The sequence below is a fragment of the Amblyraja radiata genome, chromosome 1, assembly GCF_010909765.2.
Source record: "Amblyraja radiata isolate CabotCenter1 chromosome 1, sAmbRad1.1.pri, whole genome shotgun sequence".
In the NCBI taxonomy this organism is placed as follows: Eukaryota; Metazoa; Chordata; class Chondrichthyes; order Rajiformes; family Rajidae; genus Amblyraja; species Amblyraja radiata.
Window position 1 is genome coordinate 177577018 of NC_045956.1, and position 15642 is coordinate 177592659.

The window sequence follows — 15642 nt, forward strand, 5'->3', positions numbered from 1 at the left end:
TGTCAGGACTGTCTTATGAAGAAAGACTGGATAGACTTGGTTTATACTCTCTAGAATTTAGGAGATTGAGAGGGGATCTTATAGAAACTTACAAAATTCTTAAGGGGTTGGACAGGCTAGATGCAGGAAGATTGCTCCTGATGTTGGGGAAGTCCAGGACAAGGGGTCACAGCTTAAGGATAAGGGGGAAATCCTTTAAAACCGAGATGAGAAGAACTTTTTTCACACAGAGAGTGGTGAATCTCTGGAACTCTCTGCCACAGAGGGTAGTCGAGGCCAGTTCATTGGCTATATTTAAGAGGGAGTTAGATGTGGCCCTTGTGGCTAAGGGGATCAGAGGGTATGGAGAGAAGGCAGGTACGGGATACTGAGTTGGATGATCAGCCATGATCATATTGAATGGCGGTTCAGGCTCGAAGGGCCGAATGGCCTACTCCTGCACCTAATTTCTTTGTTTCTATGTTTACAGATAGTTTGTTTGAAGGTCATTGGCATCTGGGAGAACAGTGGCATCAAATAGCTCCTACTGCATACATGGTCTCAAACTATAACGTGGGCAAGGAACAGGGCAAATGGATACGGGTTTCCACAGCCCGTCAGCACCTGATCAAAAAGAACTGGCCAGACATGGTTACAGATCGTGGTGCAATGAGCCCCATTATCTGAAGTGACAGCCAAGAAGGCTCACCATTGACTCTACTTAGGAGAATATGATCATGAGGAATAGGAGCAGAATTAGGCCATTTGGCCCATCACGTCTACTCCACAATTCAATCGTGGCTGATCTATCTCTCCCTCCTAACCCCATTCTCCTGCCTTCTCCCCATACTAACCCGTACTAATCAAGAAATCAAGAATGAAATTTAACATGATTCCAATGTCTCTTACAAACAAGGTCATAGTCTTAGAACTAAAGGATGTTCCTTTAGGAAGGAGATGAGGAGGAATTTCTTCACTCAGAGGGTGGTGAATCTGTGGAGTTAATTGCTACAGAAGGCTGTGGAGGCCAAGTCAGTGGATATTTTTACAGCAGAGATAAATAGTTTCTTTTTTTAATTTAAAAAAAAATTAGAAGCAATGTACAATCGTATAAACCATGGAATATAACCTAATACATTTTGTGTACAACTTCTTGTTTTAAATTTAACAATATAAAACGAATAGATACACAAAAAGAAGAAAGTGTAGGCTCCAAAAGTTAACAATAGGTAAATTATGGATGGATAGAAAGAGAGAAATAACCCGTAGAGGTGTAGAAAAAAAGAGAAGCCCGGAATGGAAGAGCAAAAAAATGAAATATATAAAGGTAAAAAAAAGGCGAGAAAAGAAGTGGAAAAAAAAGGAAGAGAGAGAACAGAACGGAAAAGAAGAGAAAAGGGATAAACCTACTTCATGTCTTTCCACACCCCACACCTCGTTCTGAACCGGTTAATTACCAGAGTTATGTTGCACCATATTATACTTGTAATAAATCGATGAAAGGAGACCATATCTTTAAGAATTGTTCTGATTTTCCTGCTAGAACGAATCTCATATCTTCGATAAATAGATTCTTGATTGGTACAGGTGTCAGGGGTTATGTGGAGAAGGCAGGAAAAAATGGGGTTGCGAGGGAAAGATAGATCAGCCATGATTGAAACGTGGAGTAGACTTGATGGGCCGAATGGCCTAATTCTGCTCCTATCACTTATGAACATGAACGTATTAAACGTGCACAGATGCATACAAGCAAAGCCACCAACATCATCAAGGACGAGTCTCATCCCCAGTCAAGATCTTATCTCCCATCAGGCAAGAGGTACAGAAGTATGAAAACGAACAGCTCCAGATTAAGGGACAGTTTCTTCTGCTGTTATCAGGCAACTGAATCATCCTATCACCAACTAGAGATCGGTTCTGACCTCCCATCTACCTCATTGGAGACCCTCGGACTATCTTTAATCAGACTTCACTGGACTTTATTTTGAATTAAACGGTATTCCCGTTATCCTGTATCTGTACAATGTGGACGGCTCGATTGCAATCAAGTATAGTCTCTCTGCTGACTGGTTAGCACGCAACAAAAGCCTTTCACTGTACCTCGGTACACGTGACAATAAACTAAACTAATCTGAGAAGCATACTGTCGAGTTGCATCACCACTTGGTTTGGCAATAGCTCTGCCCAAGACTGCAAGAAATTGCAGTAAGCTATGGATGTGTCCCAGTCCATCACACAGACCAGTCTCCTCCCCCATTGACTCTATCTCCATTCAGGCTGGTTCAGAAAAGCAGCCAACATAATCAACGACGTCCTTCCCAGGTCAGTCCTTCTGCCTCAGAAAGCACAGATGCTTGAAAGCTCTCAGCAAATTTCTTGATTGTAATCAAGTATAATCTTTTAGCTGACTGGCTAGCACTAGACAAAAAGCTTTTCACTGTACCTCTGTACACGGGACAATAATAAACTAAACTAAAACAGAAGCAGAAACCTTTAAATGCATCTGGGAATCAGATATAAAGGGTTGGATCAAGGCTGAGAACGTATTTGGGGCGGCATGGTGGAGCAAAGGTAGAGCTACAACCTTACAATGCCAGAGACCCGTGATCAATCCTGACTACGGGTGCTGTCTGTACGAAGTTTGTACGTTCTCCCCGTGACCTGCGTGGGTTTTCTCCGAGATCTTCAGTTTCCTCCCACACTCTAAAGACGTACAGGTTTGTAGGTCAATTGGCTTGGTGTGAATGTAAAAAAAATTGTCCCCACCGTGTGTAGGATAGTATTAATGTGCGGGGATCGCTAGGTGGTGCGGACTCAGTGGGCCGAAGGGCCGATTTCCGCACTGTGTCTCTAAACTAAACTAAACTTTTATTGGTAATTATACAGCAGTGATTTATGTTCTGCTATGATAGAACAAATTCCATGATATAATTCAAAACAAAAGATCAAAATAAATACTTAGAAAGAAAACCGCCTCTGGCAGTGGAGTAGACAGTCTAAATGAATTATTCCTCCTTGACTATAGAAGGTGGCAGGTGTCACCATTTTAATCATCTCGTTTGAGATTAGTGTTGGTGAACAGGAATCCGATGCAGGCTACCTTTGAAGAATGAATTTATTAAAACCGCTCGGGAATTTATGACGATTTTAAACTTCAGAATTAAAGGACGTCTTTTTGGAAAGAGATGATGAGAAATTTATTTAGTCGGGGGGGTTAATCTGTGGAATTCTTTGCCACAGAAGGCTGCGGAGGCCAAGTCAGTGCAAATTTTCAAGGCAGAGATAGATAGATTCTTCGTTAGTACGGGTGTCAGAGGTTATGGGGAGAAGGCAGGAGAATGGGGTAAGGAAGGAGAAATACTGTAGATCAGCCGTGATTGAATGGCGAGTAGACTTGATGGGCTGAATGGCCTAATTCTGCTATTACTTATGATCTGACAGCTTAGTTTATTTTAGTTTAGAGACAGAGCGTGGAAACAGGCCCTTCAGCCCACCGAGTCCACGCTGACCAAACGTAGACTAAGCGATCATTTCGCTGAACACCTTCGCTCAGTCCACCTGGACCGACCTGATCTCCTGGTTGCCAAACACTTTAATTCCCCTTCCCATTCCCACACTGACCTTTCTGTCCTGGGCCTCCTCCATTGTCAGAGTGAGGCCACACACAAATTGGAGGCATCTTGTATTTCGCTTGGGCAGCTTACACCCCAGCGGTATGAACATTGACTTCTCCAACTTCAATAACCCTTGCATCCCCTCTCTCTGCCTCTCCCCCACCCAAGTCCTACTGGCTTCGAAGTTGTCTTGTTGAGTCTCATTGTAGAAACATAGAAACATATAAAATAGGTGCAGGAGTTGGCCATTCAGCGCTTCGAGCCTGCACCGCCATTCAATATGATCATGGCTGATCATCCAACTCAGTATCCCGTACATGCCTTCTCTCCATACCCTCTGATCCCCTTAGCCACAAGGGCCACATCTAACTCCCTCTTAAATATAGCCAATGAACTGGCCTCAACTACCCTCTGTGGCAGAGAGTTCCAGAGATTCACCACTCTCTGTGTGAAAAAAGTTTTTCTCATCTCGGTTTTAAAGGATTTCCCCCTTATCCTTAAGCTGTGACCCCTTGTCCTGGACTTCCCCAACATCGGGAACAATCTTCCTGCATCTAGCCTGTCCAACCCCTTAAGAATTTTGTAAGTTTCTATAAGAACCCCTCTCAATCTCCTAAATTCTAGAGAGTATAAACCAAGTCTATCCAGTCTTTCTTCATATGAAAGTCCTGACATCCCAGGAATCAGTCTGGTGAACCTTCTCTGTACTCCCTCTATGGCAAGAATGTCTTTCCTCAGATTAGGAGACCAAAACTGTACGCAATACTCCAGGTGTGGTCTCACCAAGACCCTGTACAACTGCAGTAGAACCTCCCTGCTCCTATACTCAAATCCTTTTGCTATGAATGCTAACATACCATTCGCTTTCTTCACTGCCTGCTGCACCTGCATGACTACTTTCAATGACTGGTGTACCATAACACCCAGGTCTCGTTGCATCTCCCCTTTTCCTAATCGGCCACCATTCAGATAATAGTCTACTTTCCTGTTTTTGCCACCAAAGTGGATAACCTCACATTTATCCACATTATACTGCATCTGCCATGCATTTGCCCACTCACCCAGCCTATCCAAGTCACCTTGCAGCCTCTTAGCATCCTCCTCATAGCTAACACTGCCCCCCAGCTTCGTGTCATCCGCAAACTTGGAGATGTTGCATTCAATTCCCTCGTCCAAATCATTAATATATATTGTAAATAGTTGGGGTCCCAGCACTGAGCCTTGCGGTGCCCCACTAGTCACTACCTGCCATTGTGAAAAGGACCCGTTTACTCCTACTTTTTGCTTCCTGTTTGCCAGCCAGTTCTCTATCCACATCAATACTGAACCCCCAATACCGTGTGCTTTAAGTTTGTATACTAATCTCTTATGTGGGACCTTGTCGAAAGCCTTCTGGAAGTCCAGATATAACACATCCACTGGTTCTCCCTTATCCACTCTACTAGTTACATCCTCGAAAAATTCTATAAGATTCGTCAGACATGATTTACCTTTCATAAATCCATGCTGACTTTGTCCAATGATTTCACCACTTTCCAAATGTGCTGCTATCCCATCTTTAATAACTGACTCTAGCAGTTTCCCCACTACCGACGTTAGACTAACTGGTCTGTAACTTGTTTTCACCCAGCCCACAGATAACAATGGTATGTTTCCTTTATCATTGTTACTTTTTTCTATATCTTTCATTTATTTGTTCTATATCTCTCTACATCACCATTTGTATCTCTCATTTTCCTTTCTCAAACTCTCGTTCTGAAGAAGGATCTCGACCCGAAAAGTGACCTGTTCCTTTTCTCCAGAAATGCTATCTGAACTGCTGAGTTATTTCAGATTTTTGAGTCTATCTTAAGTTATAGGAGCAGAATTAGGCTATTTGGCCCATCATGTCTACTCCGCCATTCAAACATGTCTGATCTATCTTTCCCTCTCAACCCCATTCTCCTGCCTTCTCCCCATAACCCCTGACACCTGTACTAATCAAGAATATATCAATCTCTGCCTTAAAAATATCCATCGACTTGGCATTCACAGCCATCTGTGGCAATGAATTCCATAGATTCACCACCCTCTGACTAAATAAATTCCTTGTCATCTCCTTTGAGAGGAAAGATTTAATTGGAATCTGAGGGGCAACTTTTATACACAACATTTAGGGTGGCACGGTGGTGCAGCGGTAGAGTTGCTGCCTTCCAGCGCTTGCAGTGCTACAGACCTGGGTTCGATCGTGACTATGGGTGCTGTCTTGTATGTATGGAGTTTGTACGTTCTCTCCGAGATCTTCAGTTTCCTCCTACTTACTCCAAAGACGTACAGGTAAGTAGGTAAATTGGCTTGGTATGAATGTAAATTGCCCCTAGTGTGTGTAGGATAGTTTTAATGTCACTGGTCGGAGTGGACTTGGTGGTTTCTGCGTTGTATCTCTAAACTAAACTAACCAAGTGTTGGGTATATGGAATGAGCTGCCAGAGGAGGTAGTTGAGGCAGGTAACATAACATATAACCATATAACAATTACAGCACGGAAACAGGCCATCTCGACCCTTCAAGTCCGTGCCGAACACGTATTCTCCCCTAGTCCCATATACCTGCGCTCAGACCATAACCCTCCATTCCTTTCCCGTCCATATAACTATCCAATTTATTTTTAAATGATAAAAACGAACCTGCCTCCACCACCTTCACTGGAAGCTCATTCCACACAGCCACCACTCTCTGAGTAAAGAAGTTCCCCCTCATGTTACCCTTAAACTTCTGTCCCTTAATTCTCAAGTCATGTCCCCTTGTTTGAATCTTCCCTACTCTCAGTGGGAAAAGCTTATCCACGTCAACTCTGTCTATCCCTCTCATCATTTTAAAGACCTCTATCAAGTCCCCCCTTAACCTTCTGCGCTCCAAAGAATAAAGCCCTAACTTGTTCAACCTTTCTCTGTAACTTAGTTGCTGAAACGCAGGCAACATTCTAGTAAATCTCCTCTGTACTCTCTCTATTTTGTTGACATCCTTCCTATAATTAGGCAACCAAAATTGTACCCCATACTCCAGAATTGGCCTCACCAATGCCTTGTACAATTTTAACATTACATCCCAACTTCTATACTCAATGCTCTGATTTATAAAGGCCAGCACACCAAAAGCTTTCTTTAGCACCCTATCTACATGAGATTCCACTTTCAGGGAACTGTGCACAGTTATTCCCAGATCCCTCTGTTCACCTGCATTCTTCAATTCCCTACCATTTACCATGTACGTCCTATTTTGATTTGTCCTGCCAAGATGTAGCACCTCACACTTATCAGCATTAAACTCCATCTGCCATCTTTCAGTCCACTCTTCCAACTGGCATAAATCTCTCTGTAGACTTTAAAAATCTACTTCATTATCCACAACCCCACCTATCTTAGTATCATCTGCATACTTACTAATCCAATTTACCACACCATCATCCAGATCATTGATGTACATGACAAGCAACAGTGGACCCAACACAGATCCCTGTGGGACCCCACTAGTCATTGGCCTCCAACCTGACAAACAACCATCCACCATTACTCTCTGGCATCTCCCATTCAGCCACTGTTGAATCCATCTTGCTACTCCACCATTAATACCCAACCATTGAACCTTCTTAACCAACCTTCCATGAGGAACCTTGTCAAAGGCCTTACTGAAGTCCATATATACAACATCCACTGCTTTACCCTCATCAATTTCCCGAGTAACCTCTTCAAAAAATTCAAGAAGATTAGTCAAACATGACCTTCCAGGCACAAATCCATGTTGACTGTTCCTAATCAGACCCTGTTTATCCAGATGCTTATATATATTATCTCTAAGTATCCTTTCCATTAATTTGCCCACCACTGACGTCAAGCTAACAGGTCTATAATTGCTAGGTTTACTCTTAGACCCCTTTTTAAACAATGGAACAACATGCACAGTACGCCAATCCTCCGGCACTATTCCCGTTTCTAATGACATTTGAAATATTTCTGTCATAGCCCCTGGTATTTCTACACTAACTTCCCTCAATGTCCTAGGGAATATCCTGTCCGGACCTGGAGACTTATCCACTTTTATATTTCTCAAAAGTGTCAGTACTTCCTCTTCTTTGAATCTCATAGTTTCCATAGCTACTTTACTTGTTTCCCTTACCTCACATAATTCAATATCCTTCTCCTTGGTGAATACCGAAGAAAATAAATTGTTCAATATCTCCCCCATCTCTTTTGGCTCTGCAGATAGCTGTCACTAAAGGTACTATCACAACGTTTAAAAAACATTTAGACAGGTACATGGATAGCATAGGTGTAGAGGGATATGGGCCAAACGTAGGCAGGCGGGAATAGTGTAGATGGGGCATGTTGGTCGGAATGGGCAAGTTGGGCCGAAGGGCCTGTTTCCATGCCATATGACCCTTTTGGCTCTAATCAGTCTAAAGAAGGGCCCCCACCTGAAACGTCACATATCCATGTTCTCCAGAGATGCTGCCTGACCTGCTGAGTTGCTCCAGTACTATGTGTTTATTTTTCCTAAACCAGTATCTGCAGTTGCTTGTTTCCCAAATGGGATTTCAGTCTGAGATGAGGAGTACAAGCAGGAGTAGAAATCTGGAAGAGATGACATCCGGCTCATGGATTTGTTAGAAACATAGAAACATAGAAATTAGGTGCAGGAGTAGGCCATTTGGCCCTTCGAGCCTGCACCGCCATTCAATATGATCATGGCTGATCATCCAACTCAGTATCCCGTACCTGCCTTCTCTCCATACCCTCTGATCCCCTTAGCCACAAGGGCCACATCTAACTCCCTCTTAAATATAGCCAATGAACTGGCCTCGACTACCCTCTGTGGCAGAGAATTCCACAGATTCACCACTCTCTGTGTGAAAAAAGTTCTTCTCATCTCGGTTTTAAAGGATTTCCCCCTTATCCTTAAGCTGTGACCCCTTGTCCTGGACTCCCCCAACATCGGGAGCAATCTTCCTGCATCTAGCCTGTCCAACCCCTTAAGAATTTTATAAGTTTCTATAAGATATCTATAAGATATCTCGGACGACAGATGGCACAATGGGCTAAGTGTTCGGCTGGCAACTGGAAGGTAGCTGGTTCGAATCCCGCTTGGAGTGCATACTGTCGTTGTGTCCTTGGGCAAGACACTTCACCCACCTTTGCCTGTGTGTGTCCTTGGGCAAGACACTTCACCCACCTTTGCCTGTGTGTGTGGATGTAATTATGTGAAGCACTTTGGGGTCAATGCAAGTTGACTAAAAATGTGCTATATAAATAAAGAAATTTAATTTAATTTAAAAGATCCCCTCTCAATCTCCTAAATTCTAGAGAGTATAAACCAAGTCTATCCAGTCTTTCTTCATAAGACAGTCCTGACATCCCAGGAATCAGTCTGGTGAACCTTCTCTGCACTCCCTCTATGGCAATAATGTCCTTCCTCAGATTTGGAGACCAAAACTGTACGCAATACTCCAGGTGTGGTCTCACCAAGACCCTGTACAACTGCAGTAGAACCTCCCTGCTCCTATACTCAAATCCTTTTGCTATGAATGCTAACATACCATTCGCTTTCTTCACTGCCTGCTGCACCTGCATGCCTACTTTCAATGACTGGTGTACCATGACACCCAGGTCTCGCTGCATCTCCCCTTTTCCTAGTCGACCACCATTTAGATAATAGTCTACTTTCCTGTTAGTTAGCTGTTATAATAACAAGGGGCGGCACGGTGGTGCAGTTGCTGCCTTACAGCTCCAGAGGCTCAGGTTCCAACCCGACTTATGCCCGTCCCACTTAGGAAACCTGAACGGAAACATCTGGAGACGTTTCGCCCTACCCAAGGAGGATGGATGCAGGTGTTTGCCGGAGCTAACAGGTAGTGGAAGCAGGTAGGGAGACTGACAAAAACCTCCGGGAACCGCACGGAAACCTTGGATGGGGCGCAACGTCTCCAGATGTTTCCGTTCAGGTTTCCTAAGTGGGACAGGGGCATAAGGGTGCTGTCTGTACGGAGCTTATACGTTCTCTCCATGACCTGCATGGGTTTTCTCCCAGAAGCTCCATTTTCCTCCCACACTCCAAAGACTACAGGATTTTGTAGGTTAATTGGCTTTGGGAAAAACTGTAAATTGCCACTAGTGTGTATAGGATTATGTTAGTGCACAGGGATCGCTTGTTGGTGTGGACTCTTTGGGCCGAAGGGCTTGTTTCTGTGCTGTATCTCTAAACTAGACAATTAAACTAAACACAAGTTTTCTTTTTTCTGAGCAGGCTCGTAACATCCTCCGTTTCGGTAGGGGGATGATGAGTGACCTAAGGCGCAGGTTGCCTCTCTATCTCTCGGATTATACTGATGGTGAGTAAATGGAGCCTTCTTGTTATAGACCGGCGAGCATTGTGACTGTGGCAATCGCTGCTTCTCTGTAAAAAATAGAAATGTTACAAGGAATCCTCACTTATTTCTGCCGGAAGGGGAGGTGAGGGGTGTGGGTGAGGGTTGGTGCGGGAAAAAAAGGTTCTGGTTATCTACTCCATCTAATCCTCTGATCAGGACTCCACTCAGCTTCCGACGGGCCAGAGAAAACAATCCAATCTGTCCAAACTCTCCTGATAGCTAATACCCACTAATCCAGGCAGTATTCGAGCAGTTTAATTTCATTTCGATTAGGGATACGGCGCAGAAACAGGCCCTTCGGCCCACTGAGTGCGTGCCGACCAGTCACGTACACTAGCCCTATCCTATACACTAGGGACAATTTTACTGAAGCCAATTAACCTACAAACCTGTACGCCTTTGGAGTGTGATGGAATCTTTGCTTTGCTGGTGACATGTGGTTATTTTACGGCCCCTTTTCCACAGTTAGAACAGAGAACACAACAGAGAGGAGCATAGAAACTGGCCTTTTGACTCACGATATGACTACTTATTTTTACACAAAGGCTTGTAGGTGTATGGTACGAGCTGGCGGAGGAGGTAGTTGAGGCAGGGACTATCACAGTGTTTAAGAAACATTTAGGCAGGTACATCTTTAGAAGGAGGAATTTCTTTAGTCAGAGGGTGGTGAATCTGTGGAAATCACTGCCACAGACGGCTGTGGAGGCCACGTCAATGGATATTTTTAAGCTGGAGATTGACGGATTCTTGATGAGTATGTGTGTCAGAGGTTATGAGGAGAAGGCAGAATGGGGTTAGGAGGGAGAGATAGATCAGTCATGATTGAATGACGGAGTAGACTTGATGGGCCGAATGGCCTAATTCTTGTCCTAGAACTTAAAAATGCAGCATCCCCTCACCCCTCCATTAAAAGGTTCAGCCCAGATTCCGGGCTTCTGCCCAACAAATGGCTCAAACAGCTAGAACGACGTTGCCAGAAGCAAAATTCAGTTTTATATTCAATTCTGGACCGACCAAGTTGTTTTCCAAAGCCACATATTTCTTTGCCCAAACATTAGCAAACGCCAGGACACAATACAGCGACTGACCCATCGTGCCAGGGAGTTGCTTGGCAAATTTACACACTAGAAGGCACTCGAGAAAAAAGAAAATAGTTCTACTTTAATAAGGCCTTTTTACGGCTGCTGTATAAAAAAGGCAGGAAAACCTAATGCGTTTCCTCGCATGCTTTTAACAATGAATAAGGCAAGAAACAAAAATCTCTACCACATCCCAACTAGCAATGATGATGAGCAATAAGATGAGAAGGTGGGGCCTTGTAAAAATCGACATAATCACATAGGACCCTGAGAAAATAACAAGACACAACAAAAATGTTATTCATAATAAAGCAGATTGAGGAACTCAAAATCTGACCTAGGAATAATGGGTCAAAAAGCCGTCTCCTATGCTAGTATAAATTCTACCGTTTTGCATTTAAGCGGCTTTTAGATGGGCACATGGGGATGCAGGAAATGGAGGAATACGGGCCACATCCAGGCAGAGGAGATTCCTCTGCTCGACAACACTTCCCATAGCCCTACCGTTCATTCTGTAGGATCTGCCCATGTTAGGCTTTGAAATATAATTGAGTTGGTGAAATGTGAGCATTTAGTCACGGTGTGAAATATTTCTGATTCCACTGCTGCTGGTTTCAGCTCGCAATATCCGACTGTTCAATTGGAGTTTTGATTGAAATCTAAACTGCCTTGTTCTGAGTCTTGTGTAGGAAGGAACTACAGATGCACGCTTTTGAACCGAAGATAGACGTAAAAAGCTGGAGTAACTCAGCGGGACAGGCAGCATCTATGGAGAGAAGGAATGGGTGGCGTTTTGGGTCAAGACCCTTCTTCAGTCTGAAGAAACGTCACCCATTCCTTCTCTCCAGAGATGCTGCCTGTCCCGCTGAGTTACACCAGTTTTTGGTGTCTATCTTGTTCTGAGTCTTTTTTTTAATGTTGTTGTTGTTGTGCGGATGTGATCTGCCTTGAACTTTGCCCTCTGGATTAACTGCAGGTATATTAGGAAGTAACAAGTCCATCAGGAAGTACATCACCACCATCTTGTTCCTCTACTGCATTTGCCTACTGCCAACAATAGCTTTTGGTTCGTTGAATGATGAGCACACGAGAGGGTCGATCGGTAAGTTCTTAGTTCCACCGCCGCTAATTGTGCTTAGAGTTAAAGTTAGAGCTTGAGGTTACATTATTTACTTTGGTAGCAAGAAGAGGAAGGCAGATTGCTATCTGAATGGTGTCAGGTTAGGAAAAGGGGAAGTACAACAAACCTTTCACTGAAAGTAAGCATGCAGGTACAGCAGGCCGTGAAGAAAGCTAATGACACGTTGGTCTTCATATCGAGAGGAATCGAGCAGAGGAGCACAGAGGTCCTTCTCCAGTTGTACAGGGCCCTGGTGAGACCTCACCTGGAGTATTGTGTTCACAGTGAGGAGGAGATTCACTGTGATGGATGTTTGTGTAAATTGTGTTGTTGTGTGTCTTGGTTCTTTTCTTGTATGGCTGCAGAAACCAAATTTCGTTTGAACCTCATGTGAGGTTCAAATGACAAATAAATGGTATTGTATTGTATTGTATTGTATTGTATTATTGTATTAAGAATAAGGGGCAGGCCATTTAGAACTGAGATGAGGAAAAACCTTTTCACACGGAGAGTTGTGAATTTGTGCAATTCTCTGCCACAGTATGCAGTGGAGGCCGATTCACTGGATGTATTCAAAAGAGAGTTAGATAGAGCTCTTAGGGCTAGCGGAATCAAGGGGTATGGGGAGAAGGCAGGAACGGGGTACTGATTGTCAATGATCAGCCATGATCACATTGAATGGCGGTGCTGGCTCGAAGGGCCGAATGGCCTACTCCTGCACCTATTGTCTATGTGTTTATTGTATGTATCTCCAAACTAAATGGAACTAAAAGTTGCGAGGGGGGGGGGAGGTTGGAGAAGATGAGGGAGGAGTTCCAGCATCTGCAGTTCCTTGTTTCCACCTCTTGTATTAGTCAGATACCAGCAAACTGTTTTAGATAAATGTTACACAAACTGACTTTGAATGGATGAATAGTTTATTGGCCAAGTATTCACATACAAGGAATTTGCTTTGGTGCTCCACCCACAAGTAACAACATGACATACAGTGACAGTTAGGAATGACACATAAAACATTCAACATTAATAATAAAACATTATCGTTTAAAAATGTGAATGAAATAAAATACCAGAGCGTTTTGTGTTTTGCAGATGTGCAGAAAACCATTCTTGCCCAGTGCATTGGAGGAGTGACCTACGCAGTTTTTGCCGGGCAGCCGATGGGTATAGTTTTAACAACGGCCCCCCTGGCATTGTACATACATGGTACGTTGTATCCTCTCCCTTTTATCGGGCTGCATCACAGCATGGTTGGCGAACAGCTCCATCCAAGACCACAAGATATTGCAGACAGTTGTGTTCGCAGCCCAGACCATCGCGCAATCCAACCTCCCTTCCGTTGATTCCATTATACTTCACTCTTCCTCGGCAAGGCCAGCAGCATAACCAAGGACCAGTCTCACCCCGGTCACTCCCTCTTCTCCCATCTCCCATCAGGCTAGAGGTGCAGAAGTGTGAAAACATACACCTCCAGATTCAGGGGTAGTTTCTTCCCAGCTGTTATCAGGCAACTGAACCATCCTATCAACAAGAGAGCGGTCCTGACCCACCATCTACCTGATTGGAGACCCTCGGACTATTCTTCATCAGACTTTACTGGACTTTTATCTTGCACTAAACGTTATTCCCTTTATCCTGTATCTGTACACTGTGGACAGTTTGATTGTAATCACGTATAGTCTTTCCGCTGACTGGTTAGCACACAACAAAAACACTTCACATTGTCCCACGGTACACGTGACAATAAACAAAACTAAAACCAAACAAGTTTAATTATGTCTCCCACTGCAGACCTCTCAGACTTTGACTACAGTGTCAGGCTTTGTTGCAGCCTCTGCATGTCCTGTCCAAATGCCTCTGAGACTGCCAAGGGAACACGTTTTAGTTTTAGACATGCAGCTTGGAACCAGGCCCTTTGTCCCAGCGAGATCACGCCAACCATTGATCACCCCTTCACACTAGCTCTGTGTCATCCCACATTTGCATCCACTTCCCTACACACTAGGGGCAATTTAACAATTAACCCATAAACCTGCATGTCTTTGGAGTGTGGGAGGCAACCGGAGCATCCAGAGGGAGCCCACGCGGTCACAGGGAGAACGTGCAAACTCCACGCCAATAACACCCGAGGTCAGAGTCGAACCCAGGTATCTGGGACCAGCTGCCCCACCGTGTCGCCCTAGTCTGGGGAGGCGTCGAGACACGCAGTGAAAGCGTTCAGGCGGAGTAAAGATACGTCGCAACAGAAAGACTCAGAGAGTAGGCCAAGAGTAGGCCACTCGGCCCTTCGAGCCTGCACCGCCATTCAATATGATCATGGCTGATCATCCAACTCAGTATCCTGTACCTGCCTTCTTTCCATACCCCCTGATCCCTTTAGCCACAAGGGCCACATCTAACTCCCTCTTAAATATAGCAATGAACTTGGCCTCAACTACATTCTGTGGCAGAGAATTCCACAGATTCACCACTCTCTGTGTGAAAAAATGTTTTTTCTCATCTCGGTCCTAAAGATTTCCCCCTTATCCTTAAACTGTGATCCCTTGTTCTGGACTTCCCCAACATCGGGAATAATCTTCCTGCATCTAGCCTGTCCAACCCCTTAAGAATTTTGTAAGTTTCTATAAGATCCCCCCTCAATCTTCTAAATTCTAGCGAGTACAAGCCGAGTCTATCCAGTCTTTCTTCATATGAAAGTCCTGACATCCCAGGAATCAGTCTGGTGAACCTTCTCTGTACTCCCTCTATGGCAAGAATGTAAACCCAACTCATCCTTGCCAACCACAATGCCTGTCTACACTGATCCCATTTGCTGGCATTCGGCCCAGTCCCTACAATACACCGAAGGTAGACACAAAATGCTGGGGTAACTCAGCGGGACAGGCAGCATCTCTGGAGAGAAGGAATGGATGACATTGAGACCCTTCTTCTGACAGAGAGATACAGAGACATGGAAGGGTAAGGTGAAAACACAGATCAAAGGTAACGATGATCAAAGAAATGTAGAATGGTTCATTGCTAGCTGAGGGGAAGGTGACAACGAGGCACACAATCAGTAATATTTAATCAGGAGGAACTGGTCGGGGAACTAGGATTGGAGAGGGATGGAGAGAGAAGGAAAGCAAGGGTAACTTGAAGTTGGAGAAATCAAAACTCATACTGCTGGGATGTAAGCTGCCCAAGTGAAATATGAGGGTGCTGTCTTCCAATTTTATTGGGCCTCACTCTGACAGTGGAACAGGCCCAGAACCAGCACAATACAGGCCTCAGGCTTCCAAGGCATCGTTCCACCTCCATATTTTGGCTCTTATCACCAATCTTGCTTTAGATCCAATTAGCCAACCTGCCTTGGATGCTGTGCTGTTTAACCTGCTGGAACCAGTCCATCATGTCGGACCTTATCACATGCCTTACTCAGGTGAAAAATCATAAAATGTGTGAGGAAAC

At 44.3% G+C, this 15642-nt stretch overlaps 1 protein-coding gene across 1 annotated transcript in view; it reads left to right on the plus strand.

Annotated features, from left to right (window-relative positions):
* The window catches only part of slc4a11 (solute carrier family 4 member 11), a 133719-nt gene that overhangs the window by 91178 nt on the left and 26899 nt on the right, over window positions 1-15642 (plus strand). The window contains 3 exon segments of the mRNA XM_033035592.1: window positions 9873-9957; window positions 12052-12177; window positions 13288-13401. Of these exon segments, the coding sequence (XP_032891483.1) occupies window positions 9873-9957; window positions 12052-12177; window positions 13288-13401 (325 nt within the window).